Source organism: Oncorhynchus nerka, linkage group LG3 (genome assembly GCF_034236695.1).
Source record: "Oncorhynchus nerka isolate Pitt River linkage group LG3, Oner_Uvic_2.0, whole genome shotgun sequence".
Classification (NCBI taxonomy): Eukaryota; Metazoa; Chordata; class Actinopteri; order Salmoniformes; family Salmonidae; genus Oncorhynchus; species Oncorhynchus nerka.
Genome location: NC_088398.1, coordinates 62,958,050 through 62,985,496, shown reverse-complemented (window position 1 = coordinate 62,985,496; position 27,447 = coordinate 62,958,050). Strand labels below are relative to the sequence as shown.

The window sequence follows — 27,447 nt, the reverse complement described above, 5'->3', positions numbered from 1 at the left end:
AGAACATGCTGGCCATGTGTCTTTCTGTCAGTGTCTCCATCCATAGAACATGCTGGCCATGTGTCTTTCTGTCAGTCTCCATCCGTAGAACATGCTGGCCATGTGTCTTTCTGTCAGTCTCCATCCGTAGAACATGCTGGCAATGTGTCTTTGTCATGCTCCATCAGTAGAACATGCTGGCCATGTGTCTTTGTCATGCTCCATCCGTAGAACATGCTGGCCATGTGTCTTTCTGTCAGCCCCCATCAGTAGAACATGCTGGCCATGTGTCTTTCTGTCAGTCTCCACCAGTAGAACATGCTGGCCATGTGTCTTTCTGTCAGAGTCTCCATCAGTAGAACATGCTGGCCATGTGTCTTTCTGTCAGTGTCTCCATCAGTAGAACATGCTGGCCATGTGTCTTTCTGTCAGTCTCCATCAGTAGAACATGCTGGCCATGTGTCTTTCTGTCAGTCTCAATCCGTAGAACATGCTGGCCATGTGTCTTTCTGTCAGTCTCCATCAGTAGAACATGCTGGCCATGTGTCTTTCTGTAAGTCTCCATCAGTAGAACATGCTGGCCATGTGTCTTTCTGTCAGTCTCCATCAGTAGAACATGCTGGCCATGTGTCTTTCTGTCAGTCTCCATCAGTAGAACATGCTGGCCATGTGTCTGTGTCATGCTCCATCAGTAGAACATGCTGGCTATGTGTCTTTCTATCATGCTCCATCTGTAGAACATGCTGGCCATGTGTCTTTGTCAGTCTCCATCCGTAGAACATGCTGGCCATGTGTCTTTCTGTCAGCCTCCATCAGTAGAACATGCTGGCCATGTGTCTTTCTGTCAGTCTCCATCAGTAGAACATGCTGGCCATGTGTCTTTCTGTCAGTTCCCATCAGTAGAACATGCTGGCCATGTGTATTTCTGTCAGAGTCTCCATCAGTAGAACATGCTGGCCATGTGTCTTTCTGTCAGTCTCCATCAGTAGAACATGCTGGCCATGTGTCTTTCTGTCATGCTCCATTCGTAGAACATGCTGGCCATGTGTCTTTGTCAGTCTCCATCCGTAGAACATGCTGGCCATGTGTCTTTGTCAGTCTCCATCAGTAGAACATGCTGGCCATGTGTCTTTCTATCATGCTCCATCTGTAGAACATGCTGGCCATGTGTCTTTGTCAGTCTCCATCCGTAGAACATGCTGGCCATGTGTCTGTCAGCCTCCATCAGTAGAACATGCTGGCCATGTGTCTTTCTGTCAGTCCCCATCAGTAGAACATGCTGGCCATGTGTCTTTCTGTCAGGCTCCATCAGTAGAACATGCTGGCCATGTGTCTTTCTGTCAGTCTCCATCAGTAGAACATGCTGGCCATGTGTCTTTCTGTCAGAGTCTCCATCAGTAGAACATGCTGGCCATGTGTCTTTCTGTCAGTGTCTCCATCAGTAGAACATGCTGGCCATGTGTCTTTCTGTCAGTCTCCATCAGTAGAACATGCTGGCCATGTGTCTTTCTGTCAGTCTCAATCCAGTAGAACATGCTGGCCATGTGTCTTTCTGTCAGTCTCCATCAGTAGAACATGCTGGCCATGTGTCTTTCTGTAAGTCTCCATCAGTAGAACATGCTGGCCATGTGTCTTTCTGTCAGTCTCCATCAGTAGAACATGCTGGCCATGTGTCTTTCTGTCAGTCTCCATCAGTAGAACATGCTGGCCATGTGTCTTTGTCATGCTCCATCAGTAGAACATGCTGGCCATGTGTCTTTCTATCATGCTCCATCTGTAGAACATGCTGGCCATGTGTCTTTGTCAGTCTCCATCCGTAGAACATGCTGGCCATGTGTCTTTCTGTCAGCCTCCATCAGTAGAACATGCTGGCCATGTGTCTTTCTGTCAGTCTCCATCAGTAGAACATGCTGGCCACGTGTCTTTCTGTCAGTTCCCATCAGTAGAACATGCTGGCCATGTGTCTTTCTGTCAGCCCCCATCAGTAGAACATGCTGGCCATGTGTCTTTCTGTCAGTCTCCACCAGTAGAACATGCTGGCCATGTGTCTTTCTGTCAGAGTCTCCATCAGTAGAACATGCTGGCCATGTGTCTTTCTGTCAGTGTCTCCATCAGTAGAACATGCTGGCCATGTGTCTTTCTGTCAGTCTCCATCAGTAGAACATGCTGGCCATGTGTCTTTCTGTCAGTCTCAATCCGTAGAACATGCTGGCCATGTGTCTTTCTGTCAGTCTCCATCAGTAGAACATGCTGGCCATGTGTCTTTCTGTAAGTCTCCATCAGTAGAACATGCTGGCCATGTGTCTTTCTGTCAGTCTCCATCAGTAGAACATGCTGGCCATGTGTCTTTCTGTCAGTCTCCATCAGTAGAACATGCTGGCCATGTGTCTTTGTCATGCTCCATCAGTAGAACATGCTGGCTATGTGTCTTTCTATCATGCTCCATCTGTAGAACATGCTGGCCATGTGTCTTTGTCAGTCTCCATCCGTAGAACATGCTGGCCATGTGTCTTTCTGTCAGCCTCCATCAGTAGAACATGCTGGCCATGTGTCTTTCTGTCAGTCTCCATCAGTAGAACATGCTGGCCATGTGTCTTTCTGTCAGTTCCCATCAGTAGAACATGCTGGCCATGTGTATTTCTGTCAGAGTCTCCATCAGTAGAACATGCTGGCCATGTGTCTTTCTGTCAGTCTCCATCAGTAGAACATGCTGGCCATGTGTCTTTCTGTCATGCTCCATTCGTAGAACATGCTGGCCATGTGTCTTTGTCAGTCTCCATCCGTAGAACATGCTGGCCATGTGTCTTTGTCAGTCTCCATCAGTAGAACATGCTGGCCATGTGTCTTTCTATCATGCTCCATCTGTAGAACATGCTGGCCATGTGTCTTTGTCAGTCTCCATCCGTAGAACATGCTGGCCATGTGTCTGTCAGCCTCCATCAGTAGAACATGCTGGCCATGTGTCTTTCTGTCAGTCCCCATCAGTAGAACATGCTGGCCATGTGTCTTTCTGTCAGGCTCCATCAGTAGAACATGCTGGCCATGTGTCTTTCTGTCAGTCTCCATCAGTAGAACATGCTGGCCATGTGTCTTTCTGTCAGAGTCTCCATCAGTAGAACATGCTGGCCATGTGTCTTTCTGTCAGTGTCTCCATCAGTAGAACATGCTGGCCATGTGTCTTTCTGTCAGTCTCCATCAGTAGAACATGCTGGCCATGTGTCTTTCTGTCAGTCTCAATCCGTAGAACATGCTGGCCATGTGTCTTTCTGTCAGTCTCCATCAGTAGAACATGCTGGCCATGTGTCTTTCTGTAAGTCTCCATCAGTAGAACATGCTGGCCATGTGTCTTTCTGTCAGTCTCCATCAGTAGAACATGCTGGCCATGTGTCTTTCTGTCAGTCTCCATCAGTAGAACATGCTGGCCATGTGTCTTTGTCATGCTCCATCAGTAGAACATGCTGGCCATGTGTCTTTCTATCATGCTCCATCTGTAGAACATGCTGGCCATGTGTCTTTGTCAGTCTCCATCCGTAGAACATGCTGGCCATGTGTCTTTCTGTCAGCCTCCATCAGTAGAACATGCTGGCCATGTGTCTTTCTGTCAGTCTCCATCAGTAGAACATGCTGGCCACGTGTCTTTCTGTCAGTTCCCATCAGTAGAACATGCTGGCCATGTGTATTTCTGTCAGAGTCTCCATCAGTAGAACATGCTGGCCATGTGTCTTTCTGTCAGTCTCCATCAGTAGAACATGCTGGCCATGTGTCTTTCTGTCATGCTCCATCCGTAGAACATGCTGGCCATGTGTCTTTGTCAGTCTCCATCCGTAGAACATGCTGGCCATGTGTCTTTGTCAGTCTCCATCAGTAGAACATGCTGGCCATGTGTCTTTCTATCATGCTCCATCTGTAGAACATGCTGGCCATGTGTCTTTGTCAGTCTCCATCCGTAGAACATGCTGGCCATGTGTCTGTCAGCCTCCATCAGTAGAACATGCTGGCCATGTGTCTTTCTGTCAGTCCCCATCAGTAGAACATGCTGGCCATGTGTCTTTCTGTCAGGCTCCATCAGTAGAACATTCTGCCCATGTGTCTTTCTGTCAGTCTCCATCAGTAGAACATGCTGGCCATGTGTCTTTCTGCCAGTCTCCATCAGTAGAACATGCTGGCCATGTGTCTTTCTATCATGCTCCATCTGTAGAACATGCTGGCCATGTGTCTTTGTCAGTCTCCATCCGTAGAACATGCTGGCCATGTGTCCGTCAGCCTCCATCAGTAGAACATGCTGGCCATGTGTCTTTCTGTCAGTCCCCATCAGTAGAACATGCTGGCCATGTGTCTTTCTGTCAGTCTCCATCAGTAGAACATGCTGGCCATGTGTCTTTCTGTCAGTCTCAATCCGTAGAACATGCTGGCCATGTGTCTTTCTGTCAGTCTCCATCAGTAGAACATGCTGGCCATGTGTCTTTCTGTAAGTCTCCATCAGTAGAACATGCTGGCCATGTGTCTTTCTGTCAGTCTCCATCAGTAGAACATGCTGGCCATGTGTCTTTCTGTCAGTCTCCATCAGTAGAACATGCTGGCCATGTGTCTGTCAGCCTCCATCAGTAGAACATGCTGGCCATGAGTCTTTCTGTCAGTCCCCATCAGTAGAACATGCTGGCCATGTGTATTTCTGTCAGAGTCTCCATCAGTAGAACATGCTGGCCATGTGTCTTTCTGTCAGAGTCTCCATCCATAGAACATGCTGGCCATGTGTCTTTCTGTCAGTCTCCATCCGTAGAACATGCTGGACATGTGTCTTTCTGTCAGTCTCAATCCGTAGAACATGCTGGCCATGTGTCTTTCTGTCAGTCTCCATCAGTAGAACATGCTGGCCATGTGTCTTTCTGTCAGTCTCCATCAGTAGAACATGCTGGCCATGTGTCTTTCTGTCAGTCTCCATCAGTAGAACATGCTGGCAATGTGTCTTTGTCATGCTCCATCAGTAGAACATGCTGGCCATGTGTCTTTGTCATGCTCCATCCGTAGAACATGCTGGCCATGTGTCTTTCTGTCAGCCTCCATCAGTAGAACATGCTGGCCATGTGTCTTTCTGTCAGAGTCTCAATCAGTAGAACATGCTGGCCATGTGTCTTTCTGTCAGAGTCTCCATCAGTAGAACATGCTGGCCATGTGTCTTTCTGTCAGTGTCTCCATCAGTAGAACATGCTGGCCATGTGTCTTTCTGTCAGTCTCCATCAGTAGAACATGCTGGCCATGTGTCTTTCTGTCAGTCTCCATCAGTAGAACATGCTGGCCATGTGTCTTTCTGTCAGAGTCTCCATCAGTAGAACATGCTGGCCATGTGTCTTTCTGTCAGTGTCTCCATCAGTAGAACATGCTGTCCATGTGTCTTTCTGTCATGCTCCATCTGTAGAACATGCTGGCCATGTGTCTTTGTCAGTCTCCATCCGTAGAACATGCTGGCCATGTGTCTTCCTGTCAGTCTCCATCAGTAGAACATGCTGGCCATGTGTCTTTCTGTCAGTCTCCATCAGTAGAACATGCTGGCCATGTGTCTTTCTGTCAGTCTCCATCAGTAGAACATGCTGGCCATGTGTCTTTCTGTCAGTCTCCATCAGTAGAACATGCTGGCCATGTGTCTTTCTGTCAGTCTCCATCAGTAGAACATGCTGGCCATGTGTCTTTCTGTCAGTCTCCATCAGTAGAACATGCTGGCCATGTGTCTTTCTGTATGTGTATATATTTGCATCTGGACGTGTATGAGAAACAGAGAGCGAGAGAAATGTTGAGTACTCTGCCTGCAAATATAACCAATGATCATACAGTGTGCTGACTTACTGAGCAGAGCACGTGGCTCAGGGAAGAAGTCTCCGTAGGTGTTGTTGAAGATGCGGGCCAGGTCCTGAGCCAGCTCCAGATGTTGAACCTGATCTTCTCCTACTGGGACGTGAGTGGACCTGTCAGAACATAAAGGAGAAAACTCAAACTTACTAAACGTTGTCTTAAATATTTTATTCATTTGAGGCAGCAGCAACACACAGACACAATGTGGTACTGTAGAGACTGTGCTCACTTGTAGAGGAGAATATCTGCAGCCTGCAGGACGGGGTAAGTGTACAGCCCCACACTCCCCTCATTCCTCTGTTTACTCTTCATCTGGGGAGAGGGGATAGAAAGAGAGAGGGAGAGAGAGCAGGAAGAGAAATAAAAGGAGGGGGAGAGAGGGAACAAGAAAAGAAAAACGTGTTGGGTTATTTTTAAGAAGGCATTTTCTCTTTACGAGTGAAGAGTGCTCCCACAAACCCAACATGGCTGAATTCAAGGGACATTTTCTGCCACGTTTGACATGAACTCATCTGTTGAGTAAACAAAAGGTGTTTTCTGAGTAGAACCAGAACACTGCTGGCTGTCCCTTCCTTCCCTCTGGCATCCTAGTAAAACTGCATGTGGCCAGGGAAATCACTGTCATTATGAGAACGATAAAACAGATCTGGCAGGTGAGGTATGAGAAACAAACAGGACTAAAACAATAGTCAGGACGCTGAAAATGGAGGAAGATGGAAGAAAAGCATTGACTTTTCCACCATTTGTAACTTGACTAAATAATTGTACGTATCAGCACAATTCTCCCATTGAAATCAATGTATAATTTACAAAAACTCGTGATTTGTCCCCAAGTAAACTCATTCAGTGGTTCTACCACTGTATTTCAAAGTCCACAGCAGCATTCCCAAGCCGTTCTGTACCTTCCACTGAGGCAGATGTCTGAGTCTGGGCATACTGGTAAGACAGCCTAGGATCCAGGACAGTTCAGCGTGCTCAGAGACCTGTGGAAGAGAGGGAGAGACATCACAACCAGTCAGTCAACATAATTGAAGCCCAAATATTGTTTGTCTGTAGTCTTTTCCAATCGTATCCGTATACTGGTTGAAAAATGAAAGATTTGGACATAGATAAGCACAGGAATTGGAACGCAGTGTCTGTACAGTAACATGCTATACATTTAAAAAAAATATATATTTTTTTTTAAATTTGACCTTTATTTAACTAGGCAAGTCAGTTAAGTACAAAATTCTTATTTTCAATGACGGCCTAGGAACAATGGGTTAACTGCCTGTTCAGGGGCAGAACGACAGATTTGTACCTTGTCAGCTCGGGGGTTTGAACTTGCAACCTTCCAGTTACTAGTCCAACGCTCTAACCACTAGGCTACCCTGCCGCCCCGGCTCTGCTACCCTGCCGCCCCAGGCTCTGCGCTTCACAGCTCTGTATGGGTTTTGACTGACAGCCGTTCTGAACTTGAGTACCGCACACATCAAGAAATTGCCCCCATCCTCCGGCTAATTTGGCAACATTGTCTTAGGTCTGGGTGAAGGAAATGCTGTAAATTACAAGGGCTCTATATATTTTGAAAGATAAGTTGAGGATTATAATAAATACCGCTTTGATGTCATACAAGCATGCCAAACACCCATGAGTCCAAATGTGCACTTCACATTTCCATATCATAAAGCGCATGTAATATACAGTGTCACCATTTATGATCACTATGTCTGATGTACAGTTACAAGATGACATGCCGTTATACTCTGGGTTGTCCTGAACAGAACGAGCCTGTTTGCTAAGAAAATTTGCCATGGATCACACATATGAATGGACTCATGACTCCATTCTATTACGATCTGCTTCTCTGAATTGCCTTGCGAAAGCCTGACACTAAGATCGTATTTTATAACTTAGCTAGTCATGTTGGCAATAGAACAAGCTTTCAAATTATGCCCACCTGACTCAGATTGCGTTATATAATAGATTGTTTTCGGATTGCGTAAACAGTAATTGTGTAAAGACGGGGATGCAGGGCTGTGTTCCAAAAGTGTGCTTGCTCTAGTTCCTCATTGGGACAGTTAGGAGAGCATGGTTATGCATATGCTTCCATATTTCCTCTGTAATAAATATTTCAATTTATCCCTATAGGCCAAGTGTAAGGGGTTAGACAAAGCCTACCTGTAAAATGAAAATCAAAGTCTCTTCTCCACTAGTCTTGTTGACCCCATGGGTCAAGTCAGCCAGGCTACTTCTCCACCACTACAAAACATACTGTAACTAAAAACCTTTCAGATTATCTGGGGACAGGTGGGGGTGACGCCTAGCCCCACCATGTGGCAGAGATAGGAACTCCACTGGATTCCCCCCACCCCCCCCTCTCTGAGTCTGCACGCCTTAGCAGGTGCTCTTTTGTCCTAGAGGGCATAGCCAATAGCCATACTTTATTATACATCGGTATCAAGGCATTAGAGCCATTAAATAACTCCAATAACCTAAGCCTTAGCAGGGCTGGTTTAATGACTCCCTCTACACAAGGCTACAACCATCCTATGCTTCTCTCTTTCTGACATGGTCCTCTCTCAAATCAATGGGCCTGGCCAACAACTCATTGGTGTGAAAAAAAAATTCTGCTTCAGAGAATTAAAGTTTATTGGCACTGGCAAAGTGGCTGCCATCCCTCTCCATTTAAAATGGATTCTAAAGAGTCTGATTTAAATTTAGGACAGCACAGAACTAAACCAGGACTTTAAACTGAATGAATGTAAGTAGAGAATTCCAGCCAGACGATGAAGGTGAGATAAGAGGTTGATGAAAGCAGAGTGAGGGACACACTGACACGGCTCTAGTTTCAATAAAATACTTTTTAGAAGGTTCATAATGAACAACTGCATTCATATTGAATGTGATCTTTTTTCATAGTAGCTGAAACAAAGACCCTACTATTAATGTTATGGACTATGTCATTATAGGACGACTGATTTAGTCATTACACAGTAGATCAACAGCTCTTTCATTTCATTAGCGGGTGGGAGCCAAGATATTCCTATAAAACTCACAGCTTTGTCGATCTGCTGCTGTTATTCCAGTAAGAAAGGGTCTAACTTTACTATGGTCTTTCACACACACACACACGCTTTTCCATTCTCAAGATGAGGGCCCTTCCCTTAAGACACTATTGATTTCGGCTTGTAACCACTTTTTCAATGAAGTCAAGTGTTTTCTTTGGGTGGTTGTGGTATTTGTACATGTGGAACAGACTCCGGCTCATGTGTTCGATGGGAGGTCCCCTTCGCTGCCAAGATATGTGGCATGAAGCTAAACGGGAATAAAAATAGGGCTGTGTGTGTGTGTGTGTGTGAGGAAAATCACAGATGATCACACTATCAAAACAGACAAGGCATTTCCAGAGATAGACACAAACACACAATTTAGGTGTCCAGGGAAAATAAAATGTCATGATTCACTTCTATTCCTAACACCTCCCTGAAACTGATCTGTTGAAGTGGTGCATATGGTTAATCTATCATTATCCCCCCTTCATGTTGTTTCCTCTGAAGTAAATGGTGTTCTGTGAATGCGTTTTCCTAATCCCTGTGAATTTGCAGAGCACACAAAGATAAGGATCACGTAAACATTGAGCTTGCCATGATAAAACATACGTTCCAAAATGGCTGCTGCTCCAGCTCAGTCTCTTGTTGACATGCTGGGAAACAGATCCAAGGCAGCCTGCTCAGACCGCCAAGTCACAAAAACACTCTCAGCTTTTAGTCCAGTTTGTAAACCACAGAATGTAGAGTACCAGTCAAAAGTTTGGACACAACTACTCATTCAAGGGTTTTTCTTTAATTTGACTATTTTCTACATTGTAGAATAATAGTGAAGACATCAAAACTACTATGATTGTGGAGGCCAGCTCATCTGAGGCAGCACTCCATCACTCTCCTTCTTGGTCAAATAGCCCTTATACAGCCTGGAAGTGTGTTGGGTTATTGTCCTGTAGAAAAACAAATGATAGTCCCACTAAGCCAAATCAGATGGGACGGCGTATCACTGCAGAATACTGTGGTAGCCATGCTAGTTAAGTGTGCATTGAATTCTAAATAAAATCACTTAGTGTCACCAGCAAAACACTCCCATACCTCCTCCATGCTTCAGGTGGTTACCACACATGCAGAGATCATCCGTTCATCTACTCTGCATCTCACAAAGACACAGCGGTTGGAACCAAAAATCTCAAATTGACTCATCAGACCAAAGGACAGATTTCCACCGGTCTAATGTGCATTGCTCGTGTTTCTTGGCCCAAGCAAGTCTCTTCTTATTAGTGTCCTTTAGTAGTGGTTTCTTTGCAGCAATTTGACCATGAAGGCCTGATTCATGCTTATCCTCTGCAGTAGAGGTAACTCTGGGTCCTTCCTTTCCTGTGGCGGTCCTCATGAGAGCCAGTTTCATCATAGAGCTTGATGGTTTTGCGACTGCACTTGAAGACTTGCAAAGTTCTTGAAATTGTCCAGATTGACTGACCTTCATATCTTAAAGTAATGATGGACTGTAATTTCTCTTTGCTTATTTGAGCTGTTCTTGCCATAATATGGACTTGGTCTTTAACCAAAAAGGGCTTTCTTTGGTATACCATCCCTACCTTGTCACAACACAACTGACTGGCTCAAACGCATTGAGGAACAAAATTCCACAAATTAACTTAAGGCACACCTGTTAATTGAAATGCATTCCAGGTGACTACCTCATGAAGCTGGTTGAGAGAATGCCAAGGGTGCGCAAAGCTGTCAAAGGCAAAGGGTGGCTACTTTAACCTCTCTAGGCTAGGGGGCAGTATATTCACGTCCAGATGAAAAGCGTTCCCAAAGTAAACTGCCTGCTACTCAGGCCCAGAAGCTAGGATATGCATATTATTAGTAGATGTGGATAGAAAACACTGAAGTTTCTAAAACTGTTTGAATGATGTCTCTGAGTATAACAGAACTTATTTGGCAGGCGAAACCCAGAGGACAAACCAACCAGGAAATGTGTTTTTTGAGGTCACTCTCTTTTCAATAGGTTTTCAATGGGGATCTAGAATTTTAAGGCAGTTGCTTGCAATTCCTATCGCTTCTACTGGATGTCAACAGTCTTTAGAAATTGGTTGATGTTTTTCCTGTGAGAAATTAAGTAGCAGCCCTGTTCAGAACGAGGGTCGAGTGAAGTGTACTGTTGTGGTCGGGGCGCGTGACCCGAAAGCTCGCTCCACTTTGTTTTTATCCACTATTGAACGCAGTTTATCCCATCTTAAATTTGATCGATTATTTACATTAAAAATACCGAAAGTTGTATTAGGAAAGTTTGACATTTTTGGACAAAGATTACAGGTAACTTATTAGATATTTTGTAGTCATGTTGCGCGAGTTGGAACCGGTGTTTTTCTGGATCAAACGCACCAAATAAATGGACATTTTGGAGATATAACGACAGAATTAATCGAACAAAAGGACCATTTGTGATGTTTATGGGACATATTGGAGTGCCAACAAAAGAAGATCTTCAAAGGTAAGGCATGAATTATATCATTATTTCTGAGTTTTGTGTCGCGCCTGGCAGGATGAAATATGATTGTCTGTGTTTGTTTGACGGGGTGCTATCCTCAGATAATAGTATGGTTTGCTTTCGCCGTAAAGCCTTTTTGAAATCTGACACAGCGGCTGGATTAACAAGAAGTATCTTTAAATCCGTGTATAACACTTGTATCTTTCATCAATATTTATGATGACTATTTCTGTCATTTGATTTGGCTCTCTGCAATTTCACCAGATGTTATTTGAGACAACGCGCCAATTTAAACTGAGGTTTTTGGACATAAAGAGGGACTTTATTGAAAACAAAACAAACATTTATTGTGTAACATGGAGTCCTGGGAGTGCCACCAGATGAAGATCAAAGGTCAGCGATTTAGTTAATTGCTATTTCTGACTTTTGTGAACCCTCTCCTTGGCTGGAAAATGTCTGTATGGTTTTTTGTGGCTAGGCTCTGTCCTAACATAAATTGCATGGTGTGCTTTTGCCGTAAATCCTTCTTAAAATCAGACACTGTGGTTGGATTAACAAGAAGTTTATAATTAAAATGCTGTATAATACTTGTATGTTTGAAGAATCTCAAATATATTTTGATTTGTTTAACACTTTTTTGGTTACTACATGTTTCTATATGTGTTATTTCATAGTTTTGATGTCTTCACCATTTTTCTACAATGTTGAAAATAGTACAAATAAAGAAAAACCCTTGAATGAGTAGGTGTCCAAACTTTTGACTGGTACTGTAGGTTCAAACTCTTAATAGAGCAGTGTGTGTGTGGGGCGGGGGGGTGAACACTATTGCAGGTGTATGGTGGTCTGTGTGTGTGCGTGTCTTGACTAACCTGTGACTGTTGGAAGAGGATAGATGTCTCTGGGTTGATGCCACAGGCCAGCAGGCTGGCAGCCATGTCCAGTATGTTAACCCGCAGCAGGGCTTGGTCCTGGGGCTGGGTGATGGCGTGCAGGTCCACTATGCTGTAGAGCACTGAGGGGTACTGGTTCTGCAGGGACACCCAGCTCTCCAGAGCCCCAAGGTAGTTCCCCAGGTGGGGCACACCCGTGGGCTGGATTCCTGAGAACACACGCCCACCTGGAGGCTCCTTGGGTGGAATAGAGATTTGATGTTCATTGATGAGCTGTTATTGAGATGCTGAATTATCTCCATAGCTAGCACCTCTAACAGACAGTGGGAGAACAGAACAGCCAACGAAATGAGCCAATGAGGCCAGAGCATGAACAACTACAAACTGCCAATGAAAGCAGGGCAGGCTATAAAACCAATAAGAGTAATTAAAAAAGGCTCCTATTTAGTGTAGGTATATAGTCAGAGCACAAATCAAATTTGGGAGAGAGAGGGGTCATACTCAAGATCGCCATAAACCAAAGTGTATCAGAAACAAAGGCCTTATTTTAAAGCCATGGAATGGGCCCTTTCCCCTCTAAAAGAGAGAGATCACTCTTCCCTTTCTGATCTGTGGGTAAATAGTGTTTCTGGTTTTGCTGGGTTCTGTCATGCTCAGGTCTGGCTTTTACTTATTCCATTGATCCATGGCATCGATAAAGTCTGCTATGTTCTGGCCTTGATCCATTCCTACTAGATATGACATTGTGCCAGGCCTGCACCAAATACTGCGGTACGGAGGTGGCATGGAAGGGGACCTGGAACTTCGCTTATGACTTGAGGGATTTCTTGGCTAAATATATTATACAGCATTGCTGTTCAGCAGAAAAGCATAAACAATTTGGGTTGAAATCCCTTGCTGTGTAACTGCAATCTTTGAAATTCTTTTTATTTCTTTTTTTTTGTTGGTATTTACCATCTTGTCTCATCGCCACAACTCCCGTACGGGCTTGGGAGAGACAAAGGTCGAAAGCCATGCGTCCTCCGAAACACAACCCAACCAAGCCGCACTGCTTCTTAACACAGCGCGCATCCAACCGGTAGCCAGCCGCACCAATGTGTCGGAGGAAACACCTGGCGACCTGGTTAGCGACCTGGTTAGCGTGCACAGCGCCCGGCCCGCCACAGGAGTCGCTAGTGCGGGATGAGACAAGGATATCCCTACCGGCCAAACCCTCCCTCACCCAGACGACGCTAGGCCGCGACAGGGCCCAACGGACCCCGAAATTCTTTATCTTGACAAATCTTTAGCAACTTACTCTCAGATATCGTGCAGGTAATTGTACAGTATTTTGGGTTATCATAACTAATCAGAAAACCAAAACATTCAAAGGATATCTTGTACGTTCAGCAAACAGCAGCAGTAGTCTGAATCCCAATCAGTTTCTGTGATGGACAGACAGCCTTCCACAGCCTCTGGGATAAGATAACAGCAGTTCCTAGACCAGTCCCATCCTGTTTGTCGTCTCTGTCTGTTCGGCCTAGGGGATCAGATAACTGCTCTGAGACCAGCCCTCTGGGATCAGATTCCAGGTCAGTACGGGGCAAGCACTCAGCGCCAGCAGGAAGGAACTGGGTGCTTATGTCATTATTACTGAGGCGGTAATTTCAGCAGAGAGCCATTGATGCTGAGGGCCCCTTCAGAGGTGTCAGGAGTGATTTGGGTGTGGACGGCCTGAATATGGCTCATGTGTTCTCACCTCGCGTTGACATGACAAATGCACCCCCCCTACTCTCACCCTGGGGGAGGCTATTAGCCATGCAGACATGGTAATGGTGTTATTTGAGACAATCGCAGACTAACAGAGTAAACGCTAACTGCTAACTAGCCACTGGGTAATCAGGCTCACACATCACAGACGCCTGCCTGACACCTCTGCTCAGTTTAGCATTTGGTCAGAGAAAATTCTAAAACTTTCTTTAACATGTGCAACTACAGTTGAGGAAAGACATTAAGATACGTAGGAAAGTATGCTAAATGCTGACACCGCGACAATATCGGGATAATTAAGGCAAAAATTGAACATGAAAGTGGCTGTTCTTTGAGGAACTGAAATGACCAGATGCTAGGTGAATACCTCTCCCATTCGTAACCAAACCCCCTCAACCTGTCTCGCCCTCTCTCTGTGCGTCTCGTCCTCTCTCCCACCCGCTGTGGGCCTGTTGATGACGCGTAGCAGAATCGGTAACCTCTACTCATATTTTACTATGAGGGGTACGATGCTGTCCTACCACAGCGTAGCCTAGGTGACGAAAGGTTTCTTCATCCACATCTAACATATGGTGATTACATTACACACAGAGTGTGACTAACGCCAACAGCTAGAAGGGTTACGTATACTTTCAGGCCATGTTTCCACAATCACAGACACTTTCCGGGATGCGTGTTCGTATAACAGGTGTGAGTGTGTAAGAGAATGATGGAAATAAACTGAGGGAGGGATGGAGGTTGTGTGTGCGCACACACACACACACACACACACACACACACACACCAGGAATATGACAGAACTCATCACAGATGGAAAAAGTGAATCACATCTGACATCGAAACCACACTAATGACATTACAGAAATGCAACGCACGGCTTCTATTAAGGAGAAAAACATCAACAATCATCGATGGAAGTTTTGGAAAAGATTCAGTTAATCAGAAAAACTGTTTTCTTTATGACTTATTTAACCAGAGAAGACCTGTGGCCTAAATTCAACAGAACAGCACAACTCTCCTCCCCAAATTCTCCTCCTAGTTTCCCCCAGACCACATGTGGATCACAGCATATGTGCAAAGAGGAATGCCAGAAATCCTTATTAATTGTGTGCAAAGTACAGTGCTGTGACATCTTTCCACTGGAATGTTTAAAAGATGACAAATATATTGCTTTACAACGGGAGAGAGAGAAATCATTTTTAATTGAATTGGATTGTGCTCTCAAAGGCATTCCAAAGGGAAGTCCTCCAAGTTACCACCAAAAGAAGAGTCTGCTTTCCTGACAGTCCTCCAAGCATGTTGTGTAGGTCTACATCACTTGAGCTACTTCAACTAGGTGGACTTCCAATCTCAGTTGAGTTGACTGGCTGCTGACTTGCAGCCTGTCTGTCTAAGTCTGTGTCCAGCCAGCCAACACCATAAATCACTGGAGTAGCTTGATTGCCATTGGGCAAGAGGCTGGGAAACTGATTTTCTTCCGGACTTTTCTCCTCACACATCATATGAGAGTGGCTCACTGACATCCCCCTCACAGGGCTTCCAGAGAACCGGCCCCTGCAGTGGCCACAACTCCACCATGCCAATTTCAACACTTCTCAAGAGTCTCCACCGGGGGCACCGGCCACCTCCACAGGGTACCGTCAGCCCCTCCGTGGGACCAGATCCGTCACAGCATGGGAAGGTTCAAGCTGGGCCTAAGCGGTGGGGATTAGATGCTCTCTGGTCCTTGTGTCCGTTTGCCTTAGTCCCTCTCGGTCTCCCACTGAGACAGACACACAGGGTCCAGTGTTCACCCTCACCCCAGGCATCCCATTAAACACAGAAACCATGCTGAACCAACCTCTAAAAAAGGCCTCGGTCCTGCCGCTCCCACCACCTCCTTCGTCTCCCCCCTCTCCATCATCCCTCTATTCTCTCCATCCCACTCTCGCATAGGGACCTGTTAAGGCAGGCGACTAACAGAGTCCCACATCAGTGAGCTATTGAGCAGGAAATGGTGTTTAATGTACACCCTCACTTTTAGAGGGTGATAGGGCAGTGTGTGTGTGTGTGTATAGCCTGTATCAGATCACAAAGTGTGAATGATCACAGAGAAAACACAGGGGTAGAATGAAAGCGAGAAGGAAGATATAAAAAAAACGAGAGAACTTAACAAAGTGAAGGAGAGCAACGTAGAAGCCAGAGAGGGAAAGAAGGTAGGTCTGGGTGAAAGAGAGATTATTTGTTCTAAAAAGGGGTTGTGAGGGGTATGGATGGAGGAGTGGGGTGCCCAAACGGAGCGTTTGATTAAATCTGTGGTTGACGTGCGGGACAGGTGAGATTGATGAGGTTCCTCTGTGCTTCATACTGTGCAGAAAGCGGGGAGGAGAAGGGAGAGAGGAACAGAATGTGTCAGTGAGGCGGGACAGGGAACAGGGCCTGCTCAGACCATGGGGTCCCCCGGCTGATTAATGGGACTGGAGGCCCTTCAAAAACAGTGCTCCCTGCAGACAGAGACCGACAGCACTCCAAAAATAACCAGGAGGCAGCCCAGCACAGGACTACCCCAATACAGAGCTATGGCTACAGTCGGATATCAGACCAAGCTTAATGCCTACCCAATAAAGCCCTGGCCTAGCTAAGCCGATACAGTTACCGGCCTAGCTAAGCCGATACAGCTACCGGCCTAGCTAAGCCGATACAGCTACCGGCCTAGCTAAGCCGATACAGCTACCGGCCTAGCTAAGTCGATACAGCTACGGGCCTGGCCTAGCCTGTTATGGCTGCATCCCTTTGTTCTCAATTTCCGCCTGAAGACATACCCAAATCTAACTGCCTGTAGCTCAGCCCCAGAGGCAAGGATATGCATATTCTTGGTATCATTTGAATGGAAACATTCTGAAGTTTGTGGAAATGTTAATTGAATGTAGGAGAATATAACACAGTAGATCTGGTGGAAGAAAAGAGAAAGAGCATACGTTTTCTGCTTTTTTATTGTTGTAGTATCATCTTTCACATGTACTAGAATAGCCACACAGTCAGATAGGATGCTGCTGATAATTTTGATGGATAACACAAGAGGGCAACTGTAGGTGTGCAAAGTTTCAGACTGATAACTGCAGGAATGGGTGAGCTACATGACATTTAGCATGAAGTCACCCAGGTGTCCCACACAAGTTGCCCAAATGTACCCAAGTGGCCAAATTGGTGAAATGACCTATAACTATATACAGGAGTGCAAATAACTATATACAACACATCAAAAAGCAATTCTAACACACACAAAAAAATGTTTACAAAAATATTAGAAAAAAATAAGAGTACACCCCTTGGAAGTACTCGTCACAGTATTTTGCTGCCTGTGCCATGTCCCATAGCAGTCTCTTTCTGATGTAAAGCAGAGGCAAACTGAACAAGTGGTGCATTTCATGCGACAGAAAAAGGGCCCTTTTGGCCCTGAGGCACAGTCATGCCTGCAGTAATGAACTGTTGCATATGAACACCACTGGGGGCACAGGTAGAGCGGGCAGCTTGGCACCGGGGGCTCCCAGTCGGAGTCGCTATCACTGTGAAAGAAAACATTGAAAAAATATTTGTATTGTATGAGCTTTTTATCATCACATAAAATAAACATATGTATTGTATAGAGCAGAGGGAACAGTCCCTAAGGTGAAGTGCTGTTCCATTTAACTCCGGCCATTGTGTGTGTGTGTGTGTGTATATATATTTTTTTTTGCAATGAAATGTGTGTGTTGGTTTGTGTGTGTGTTATATATATATATATATATATATATATCACACACAAACCAACACACACACACATTTCATTGCAAAAAAATCTATTTTTTATTTTTACATAATATATATATTTCATAAAACGGCATTAGCACTTACCCGTCCAGAAGTACGTCCTGTCCTTGCAGAAACAGCTCCTCAGTTCGTTTGAATCATAACACTCCAAGATTCCTCAAACAAAAAAACTCACTTTCACTTTTACTTTAGACTGACTTCGCTTTACATGATTTATTCGCCATGATATCTTCAATGAAATCGTTGAAACTACAACTTTCCGAAATACAGCTGCGCGTAAAAAGCCTTACAGCAACTCCTCTGATCGTCAAGGCGAGAATGGAGTTCCCTGCGCGTGCGATTACAAACAAGGAATTGTGGTCCAACCCAAAACCATTACATACTTGCGTTTACCTCAGCTCATTGGCTATCTACCCAGCTAGATTTCAAGAAGATCAGTGGTCATTGGACAGAAATATAGTCAATCAATGAAGCTTCGCTAAAATTATTGGTGCGTAAGGTAGTCATTTATCATTGTCTTCAAATCAGCTCACTTCGGTCAATACTCCCCGCAAAAAAACAATGACGTTTGGCTGTGTTGCAAACATCCAGAGGAATGCACTGAAACCAACCATGACTAGATAAACGATTGTTTACAGGGGGGAATCACGTCGAATGCTCCGTAAAAAAATGATAGAGATGGAATTCACGGCACAAACGGTTTACAAAATGTTTCGATTTAGGCTATAAAAATGGATTTTATCAAAGAAAACGGCACTTCATTTGATCACTGGGACCCTCAGGAAGAGAAATAAGATATCAGAATGTTAGTCATAATTTTACCTTCAGATGTGAATGTGTAAAAACTGTCATGGCGGAAAATGTTTCTGTTGTTGATTGCTCTTCTCAAACAAAAGCATGGGATTTGTTCTCTGTAATAGCTATTTTAAATTGGAAAACAGTTTGATTACCAAGATTCTAATCTTTTGAAGGGTGTAAGACACTTGCATTTTCAAGAATGTTTAATGTTACGAAGTTGTATTTTTAGTTGTCACTCTGAAATTTCCCCTAATGTTGGTCCCTGTACGGGGATCGCAGCCATAACAGGCTAGCTAAGCCGATACAGCTACGGGCCTGGCCTAGCTAAGCCGATACAGCTACGGGCCTGGCCTAGCTAAGCCGATACAGCTACGGGCCTGGCCTAGCTAAGCCGATACAGCTACGGGCCTGGCCTAGCTAAGCCGATACAGCTACGGGCCTGGCCTAGCTAAGCCGATACAGCTACGGGCCTGGCCTAGCTAAGCCGATACAGCTACGGGCCTGGCCTAGCTAAGCCGATACAGCTACGGGCCTGGCCTAGCTAAGCCGATACAGCTACGGGCCTGGCCTAGCTAAGCCGATACAGCTACAAGCCTGGCCTAGCTAAGCCGATACAGCTACGAGCCTGGCCTAGCTAAGCCGATACAGCTACGAGCCTGGCCTAGCTAAGCCGATACAGCTACAGCTTTGTTGGGCACACCATGGACAAATCAAGACATTGGATAAATTAGGTCCTTGTCAACAGCATTTGATACCATTAATAGGCCTTTGCATTAAGTAATGAGTGTTTTAAATGTGCCTATAAAAAGATTGCTGAATGAATTAATGATGGAGTGGTGTAATTTTACTACACAGACTAGAAATAATAATACCATAAACACAGCAAAAATAACCTGGAGACACTTCATAAATTATTCAATCTATAATGATGGTAACACTGAGGCCAGGGCCAACCTCTGCCAGGAAACACACGCAGCGTCTGTTGACTTGAGTGCGGCCCAAAAGCACGATTCCAGATACATCTTAATTAAAAACCATCAGACCTTCTGTCCAACGTCTGGGTCTCCACAGATTAAGACATGGGATTGGAAAGCTTTTAAGGCTCCCTGGGTATTAGCATAGACATATTAGAGACAGACTTATTCTGTAATTCAGTTTAGGTACATCGAAGAAAAAAAAAATGCTGACATTCGGGGGAGTTTGGACAAATGGCTGATTTGCAAAGCATTGGTGGGCCTAGCAGGCTTTTGACACACCTAATTATCCTGGATGGAGGAGACTGGTGAGAATTAGTGGGTTTTTCTGACAGTTTCAAATAAATAGAGCAATGAATGAATGTACTCAACTTGAAGTCCATGATGTTTCCTTGTTCCCCTTTCCCTGTTGTGTGGGGCTAGGGAGCTGCTCTAATGGTTTTAGCTGACACCACAGTGAGTGAACTTGGAACTGAGCAGAGCAGAGGCGAATTAGAAGTCACTTCCTTCTTCCTGGAGCGTGGGGTTGAGATGACTGATATCAGCCATTAGGAGCACAGATGAGTTAAGGAGCGGACAGAGAGGAAGGGAGGGAATACCATGTTACACAATGCTAGGAGGAATCATGGCTGCCCAAAGCTGCTGCCACAAGTCTGTACTCAGGTTACTCGCTCTCTGCCCCTAACAACGAATGTAATATCAGTTCTGCTACACCACACCCTAGCCTAAAATAGATGCACCATTATGGCCTTCTCTGGCCAGCTGTACATTCAACTGCCCACATTCTCATGCTGCAAAATACTTCAAAAAGGTATAATATGCAGAAATCGCTCCGCCATTTCCTGGTTGATAAAATTGGAATGGTTTGCCTTATTTCACTTTATGTGACAAAACAAGCAATTGTAGAGAATTATTCTACCATCTAAACTGCTGTGAAATATCATTTCAATAACCAAAAATATTGTATCTTCAGCTGGTGTACAAAATCCAAAGCAAAACTAAATTTAAGAGCAGGAAGCATAGAATAGCACAATGAACAGATCTACTGCTTTTTAGATTTGCTTTCAATTTGATTTTTTATTTTACCTTTATTTAACTAGGCAAGTCAGTTAATTAAGAACAAATTCTTATTTTCAATGACGGCCTAGGAACAGTGGGTTAACTGCCTGTTCAGGGGCAGAACGACAGATTTTTACCTTGTCAGCTCATGGATTTGAACTTGCAACCTTCCGGTTACTAGTCCAACACTAACCACTAGGCTACCCTGACAGATCTATAATTCACATTTCTATGTGAATTTGGTCAGGTCTCCCAAAAATGTACATATTGCAGATTTAAAGAAAATGTGTTAATACATAACTATCTACGTTAAAGGTCATTTCCAAACGAGTAGACAGATGCACCGTTTACCATGGATGCAGTCTCCGTGAATGCGGGAACATTGACTTTAAATGTCAATCGAGCTATAATACAGATCTACACCTATACTTCAACAATACGACCTTAGTATTTAAAGGTTCCATAATTTTCCACGACTTTGTAGACTGACGGAGCTGTGTAAACACAATAGTTAAACTATCTCACTATAAATTGTATGTGTGGATAGGTTACTAAGAAAATATGGCTACAAAATGTGTTAAATAGTCTCAGATTTATAAAAGGCCAAGTCAAATGTCATGGGCTGCTCTAGATCAGTGACAGTTTATAGTTAATCTCTATTGGTCTGCAGAGGTTCTGTGATTTAACACACTTTTTCGAGCTCAATGTCTTGACGCACATCACACATTGTGAGCATTGTGTCCGGATTTGCGCGCTGCCGTCGACGTTTGGAGAAGATTTAAACAAATGAAAACCAACACTTCATTTCTGATGTTATTTCAGGTAATGAAGCACTGCTGTGATGATGCTTTCGGTTCCTCCACTTCCATCTAGCCTTCCGCCTCGGCGCGCACACACCTCTCCAAAATCTCGAGAGACTTAGCCTTAACAAAACACAGATGCAGCGGCGGTGAGCGCGCATTCCGTTCCTCAGTACCACTGGCCAGTCATTAAGGCCCCACAGCTCATACATCAGTTTAAAAAAATAACTCGGTCGTAACACAATAATTAGCATCCTTACTGTGCCAAAACGCAAACTATTGTTCGCGGATTGTTGTTGGATTTAACAGTATATTAATTTATCCAAGGGGGCTCGTGTCATTGCAAGTCAAGAGTGCAGCGCAAGCTCAAAATAGTAAACGATCCTAGAATAAATTACGAATTTTAAGGAGATCAAATATGTAATAATTATAGACCTCTAGATTTGGACACATTTCCTCATGAAACAGCAGTCTAAAGCACTAGGCTATATCAACTGCTGAGCATTTCACACATGGCCTTACTCAATAGCCTACTCAGTGTGCAGACTTTTGTTCCAGCCCAGTACTAATACACATGAGGGCTTGCTGATTGAATTCATTAGTGGGGAGTTAGAACAAAAGCCTGCATGACCAGAGTTGGTGACCACCATTCTAGCAAAAACTACTACATTAATTGCCTATTTAAGTGTAAGGTTTTTAGTAGTTAGGTTTATTTGATATTGTACACATTCACAGCTAAAAGCTGAATTACATGATAGACAAGAAATTGAACAAATAATTAGATTGAGGAAATTGAAGAGTGATGGATTAAAAAGTTGATTGAAGCAGTTCGGGATGAATGGCGTGTGGTGAAGCACCATTGTATCAAATATGACAACTGGCAGGATAATACTACACAGCCACATTGATCATAATCTCAATATTTTACCACTAGGAAAATAATAGTAGGCAACTACTAGTTGTTATTATAGAACTCATACAAACGATCGAAATCATCATTATTATAGCACTAACATTGAATTAATACAGCCTACGCGGCGGCTGGGGTGGAGGGGGGATTTTTGAACAAATTTAAATACATTAACTACATCGTTTTCGTTTATAAACCATGCATTTTCCCAACAAGATAATGTCAGGAAGCCTTGCATCAACTAGCACTGTTTCATGAAAATGAACTGTCAAAAACAGCGTCCTACAGTTATCTCCTGGTCTAAACATAATATCAAATCAAATTTGATTTGTCACATGCGCCGAATAGAAAAGGTGTAGTGGATCTTTGTGAAATGTTTACTTACGAGCCATTTTCCAACAATGCAGAGTTAAAACAATAAGATCAATTTGGAAAAGGAAATGGTAACACAAACAAATAACGAGGCTAATATACAAGGTGGACAATAACAAATGAATATACAGTACATGTGCATTTGAAACACACTACCTTTCCGTCCGCACATTGTCCAGCGCAGAATAGTCTTTTTGGAGAACGACGCTTTTGAATGAATTGAAGGAGATATTTCATATTTACCCTGATCGGGAGCGCCATCTTGGAATAAGGAACTACGGTGGCTAACATAGGCCAAACAGCGCGTTCATAATGTACTCCTATATCGGCTACTCTCAGAAATGTGCCTTTTGAGAACTAATTTGAGTTGTATGAGATGGCTGGGGAGCCTGCATATTTAATATAATATTATTATACAATAATATAATATTTACTATAATATATTTACTCTAATGTAAGATATTTTTCATAGCAAATTTGTTTTAATCAAGCCCTTTTACTATAGATAAACTCTTTCCCGAAACATGTAGCTACTTTTTTAAGTGGGAAAATAGTATTTGATTTAACAAATAGACATACATAAGTTAAAAGTTATAATAGTGCAAATGTGAAGATGCTGTATATTATATTATATACATTATATATTATGTATATTATATACATTTTCAATTCCTATGATATTGTTTGTCTTTGTATTTTTAGTATGTATTGGGAAGGCACAGTATAGTAGACCCGACATATATATGTATACATATGTATAGTTGTGTGACAGACATGTGTGGTTTCCTCTCTGTCTGAAACCTATGTCTAATTGGTTGGTGTTGTGTCTAGCCAGCTCCTAAAACTTCCCCAGCAGCTGCAGAACTCTGCTCCATACCTCCCTAATTACGAGAGGCGATATATATGATTATATGCTGAGGTGGATTGAATTTCACACGTTTGGAGGGCACGCTCGATCCTCCAAGTCCTCAGAGTTCAGACCCATTGTTTTGCCCCAATCAACATCTGCTCCTGGTTTTTCTCACCTTTACATCTGGCTGTATTTGCACAAATATAATTCCATATTCATTATTATTTCCTGAGGCGCTGAGCTCCTAATGCACCAGGTCTCTGTGGGGATCCTCTCCAATCTGAGTTAGCGGTTGGTGTGTGTGTGTGTGTGTGTGTGTGTGTGTGTGTGTGTGTGTGTGTGTGTGTGTGTGTGTGTGTGTGTGTGTGTGTGTGTGTGTGTGTGTGATGGGCCTGGTGTGTGTTGGCTGGTTTCTCCCGCTTCACCAATGAAGCCTCTGGCCCCGTTTCCTGGCCACCCACTTGAGGTTTGTCTCTCCTCTCCTCCTTCTCTCCCTCACTCAAGAGGAATTTACTCCCCTTGTTTCAAAGTACCAAAGTGTGTCTGCAGGTTATTCCTCTTCATCTCTATTGGTACGGGGAAGGAGGGTTTTGTTTTATCCCCTCTTTTTGTTATCGTCCTCTTCTGTTCTTTTCACACATGGTTTGTTAAATTAACACCCATGTCAAATTAGAGTTTTTAAGTAAATGTATTAAGAATGGGCCTTCCTTCATTGACTGTGTACACTGCCATCTACAGACTTTTGGCAGACTTTTCAGACAGTCCATCTGTGGAAAATGGAGGGAGAAACAACGAGGGCCATTTTGTGCCAAAGTCAGCAGATCTCCTGAGGCCCCTCCTGCATGTCCAGCAGCCTGCTGAGAAATGGTGAGAAGCTGCCAGCTTGCTGAGTGACAGCCTCACCCTTTCATCACTCTCCACAGATCACTAATTGTCTGTCCTTTCCCCACACGTCCATCTGGGGGATTTATCTTTGATCCTCCACAACTTGACTCCTTCACCTTCCTTCACCACCCCTTCAATAGGCAACATTGGGGCCCTATCCCCTTCCAATAGGCTATGTATTTGGGCCAAACCCCTTGTCCAGACATATGTATTTGGCCCGAGACCTATTGACCGCCCCTCCTGAGCTAAACAGAGAATGGGCAGGGTGGTGGCGACCGACGGCCCACCTGTGATAATAAAGACAGGCAGGGGGCAGCGGCCCACCGTGGGCCTGGGCTGGGAAGCCTGGGGCTCTGCAGCACTGTGTATGGGCCTCAGTGTGGATCAACGGATCCCCGACACGGCTGTATCCTGACACTGAAAGACAGGCCCTCCCCTCTGACACAGCGGCTGGCTGAGACCATGGGGTGTCCGCCACCCAAGTGGATGGACAGATGAGTGGAGGGGTGGATGGACTGAGGAAAAAGAGGGGGCCGAGGGGGTCAGAAAATTGGAGAAGATGAAAATCTCTGCGTTATTTAATGGAAGGTGTCTCTATGGAGTGAGTGTGTAAGGCCTGCAGAAACATTCCCCAAACTCATTTTATTATTTTCTTAGTGTGAAAGTCTCTGGAAGGATAATAAACATTTTTTGCACTAAAGTATTTTGTGTAAAGCAATGTTTGCTTCCCTGAGGAAGGTCTGGCTTTCATTAAGGCAGCAGCGTGTTTGTCTGTCTGTTGTAGCCTGCAGGCAGGCAGGCAGCACAGAGAGACAAGCAGACAGGTAGAGCAGCTGGGCAGAACCCCCCAGGCCTGACAGAAAGGGGCTTTAAGTGAGTTGTCTCTGTCACAGCATCTGATGTGACTGACACCAGAACACCAATCACACGACCAGGGGTCACCTGGGCCTGGACATCAACTAACCACCATGAGCAAGACAGACACTCAGAGTTTCTCTTTTCTTTCTTACACACAGTCTCTCTTTCTATCTCTATCTCTCTCTCATGTGCCTCTGATTTGCTGGCATCTCCTATGGATAGGTATATAGTATACAATGAGCGGGTACTGTAACTTTAGCATGTCTACAGCAAAAAAGGAAACCTACAAAACCCTTAGGCATGTTTTGCATTGTGGTTGAAAAATGGCGATGGTAACATTTGGTATATTGTCGATGATATATTGTCATCATGTATATTCATCATGTATATTTCTTTGTTGAAATATTTTGAAAACAACATTGATTGTGTCCAGTAAGTTCTCTCTAGTGGGATTTTAAGTCTGTTTAATAGATCTAAATTTCCATGAAAGCTATTTCTACAAGAGTGTCATCATGTCGGATTAAGACAACACACAAGGGGGTGTGTTTGCTGCTCATCTCCACAATAACAAAGATCTGGGGATGACTGTATGTTAGTTAGCGTGTAATCAAAGCCAGCTTCTTACATAAATCAATGCTCGGGTTTATCAGAAAACGACTGACGCTAGTAGATCAAGACTTCTCCTGATTTGACCACAATTGAGGACCAGCATTAGCCAGACTGGCATTATTCATTTAGTGTGAATGCATTAAAATAATGTCTTTAGATGCAAGGTCTTCCTGAATCCCCCCTTAGACTGGGTGCCACAGAGCCAAACTCAATTTTGTTGACAGTTTTTTTCCCTTCATAGTTTCACTACATCCATGTGACCGATTACAAAGATCTATCTTCTTGCTCATATTTTCCTCTGTTTTTGTCTCGCTAGTTTTGGGGTACAGTAAGGATTCAGTGATGTGGGAGGAGAGAGGGAGGGAAAAGAAAGAAAAGAGGGTTTACCAGATCGTAGCCAAACAGCCCTGCTTGGCTTACTGTGTGGATTGGTACACACACACACACATACACACACACACACACACCGAATAGACTCTCCATGGAGCGAGGGAGTGTGGTCAAGCCCAGCTATGGAAGGGGGTTTACTTTTGCTCGGCCTATAAGTCTTTGATGATTAAATAATTCATTGTTTCAGGCTATAATTACCCTGCATTAACACATGGTGGAGGGCGGCAATGACGTAGGCGTCGCCCGCCTCTCTCACAACCTAATGACTGATGAAGCGTCAGAACAGTGCACACACTGTTCGCTCAAGTGTCAGGAATCTAGTGTGTACTAGCGGGAGTGTGGGTATTTTCAAGGGTTGCTAAAAACACCTCATTTTCTCCAGTTTTAAAGCCAGAGAAGGGGTGAAGGAAAGGTCAGACGTTTTTTTCACTGTACAGATGTTCAAAACACATCAATTTACAGCAAAGTTTCAGCTGGAATTATCTAGATGAATTAGTGATCGTTAATTGATGATTAATGAAAGATGCAGTCCGGGATCTTAAGCACAAAAAATCTTAACATATTGTACGAATTGGATTCATAACATATAATACCAAATATATATATATATATATACTTTTTTTTGTAGGACGTAACGTAGCATACGAAATGTACACAAATGTACACAAAAAAATTGGGATTTCAAACCCAGCTGAAATCATACTAACATTCCAGAGCATCACTTTATAAAAATAAAACACAGAAAATCACGTTTTTGACTGCACTGGGCCTTTAACAAGATCTATATGAATAAGACTGTTTGGTCGGTAGAATGTTCCTGCTCCAGGCTCACCTGGTGCAAAGTCTGGCATCACCTGGTTCATGGATCAGACATGAGTAAGCACAAATCAAGATGTAGACTGTTGTAGTTCTTTACACTTGTATCCGTGTATGGGTTGAAAATGGCAGATTTGGGCGCTGATAAGCACCTAAATTGGAACTCGGTGCTGAACAGTAAGCAACATTTCCTTTTGTAGGATACCCGGAGGCAAAGTCATTCATATCTGTTGGGTTGAGGCTTCTTGGGTGGCTTCTTGGGAGGCTTCTTGGGTGCTTGACATCACTCCGAGACCTTACCAAAACACAAAACATGGCAGACAATTTCTCTTGCCTCGGATCTGAAACC

At 44.0% G+C, this 27,447-nt stretch overlaps 1 protein-coding gene across 2 annotated transcripts in view; it reads right to left on the bottom strand.

The window, feature by feature from the left end:
* Positions 1-22,967, bottom strand: part of wars2 (tryptophanyl tRNA synthetase 2, mitochondrial) — a 38,172-nt gene extending 15,205 nt beyond the window's left edge. Inside the window, exons 1-5 of one of the 2 annotated variants that reach the window (XM_029639181.2) lie at positions 22,934-22,967; positions 12,219-12,476; positions 6,729-6,809; positions 6,056-6,138; positions 5,821-5,939 (exon numbers count right to left, since the gene is read on the bottom strand). In XM_029639181.2, coding sequence (XP_029495041.1) covers positions 5,821-5,939; positions 6,056-6,138; positions 6,729-6,809; positions 12,219-12,476; positions 22,934-22,951 — 559 coding nt within the window. In that variant the 5' untranslated portion in view covers positions 22,952-22,967. Of the gene's footprint in view, positions 1-5,820; positions 5,940-6,055; positions 6,139-6,728; positions 6,810-12,218; positions 12,477-22,846 lie in introns of both variants that reach the window. The other variant, XM_029639176.2, reaches the window with a different exon arrangement.
* Between the last annotated feature and the right edge of the window lie 4,480 nt (positions 22,968-27,447).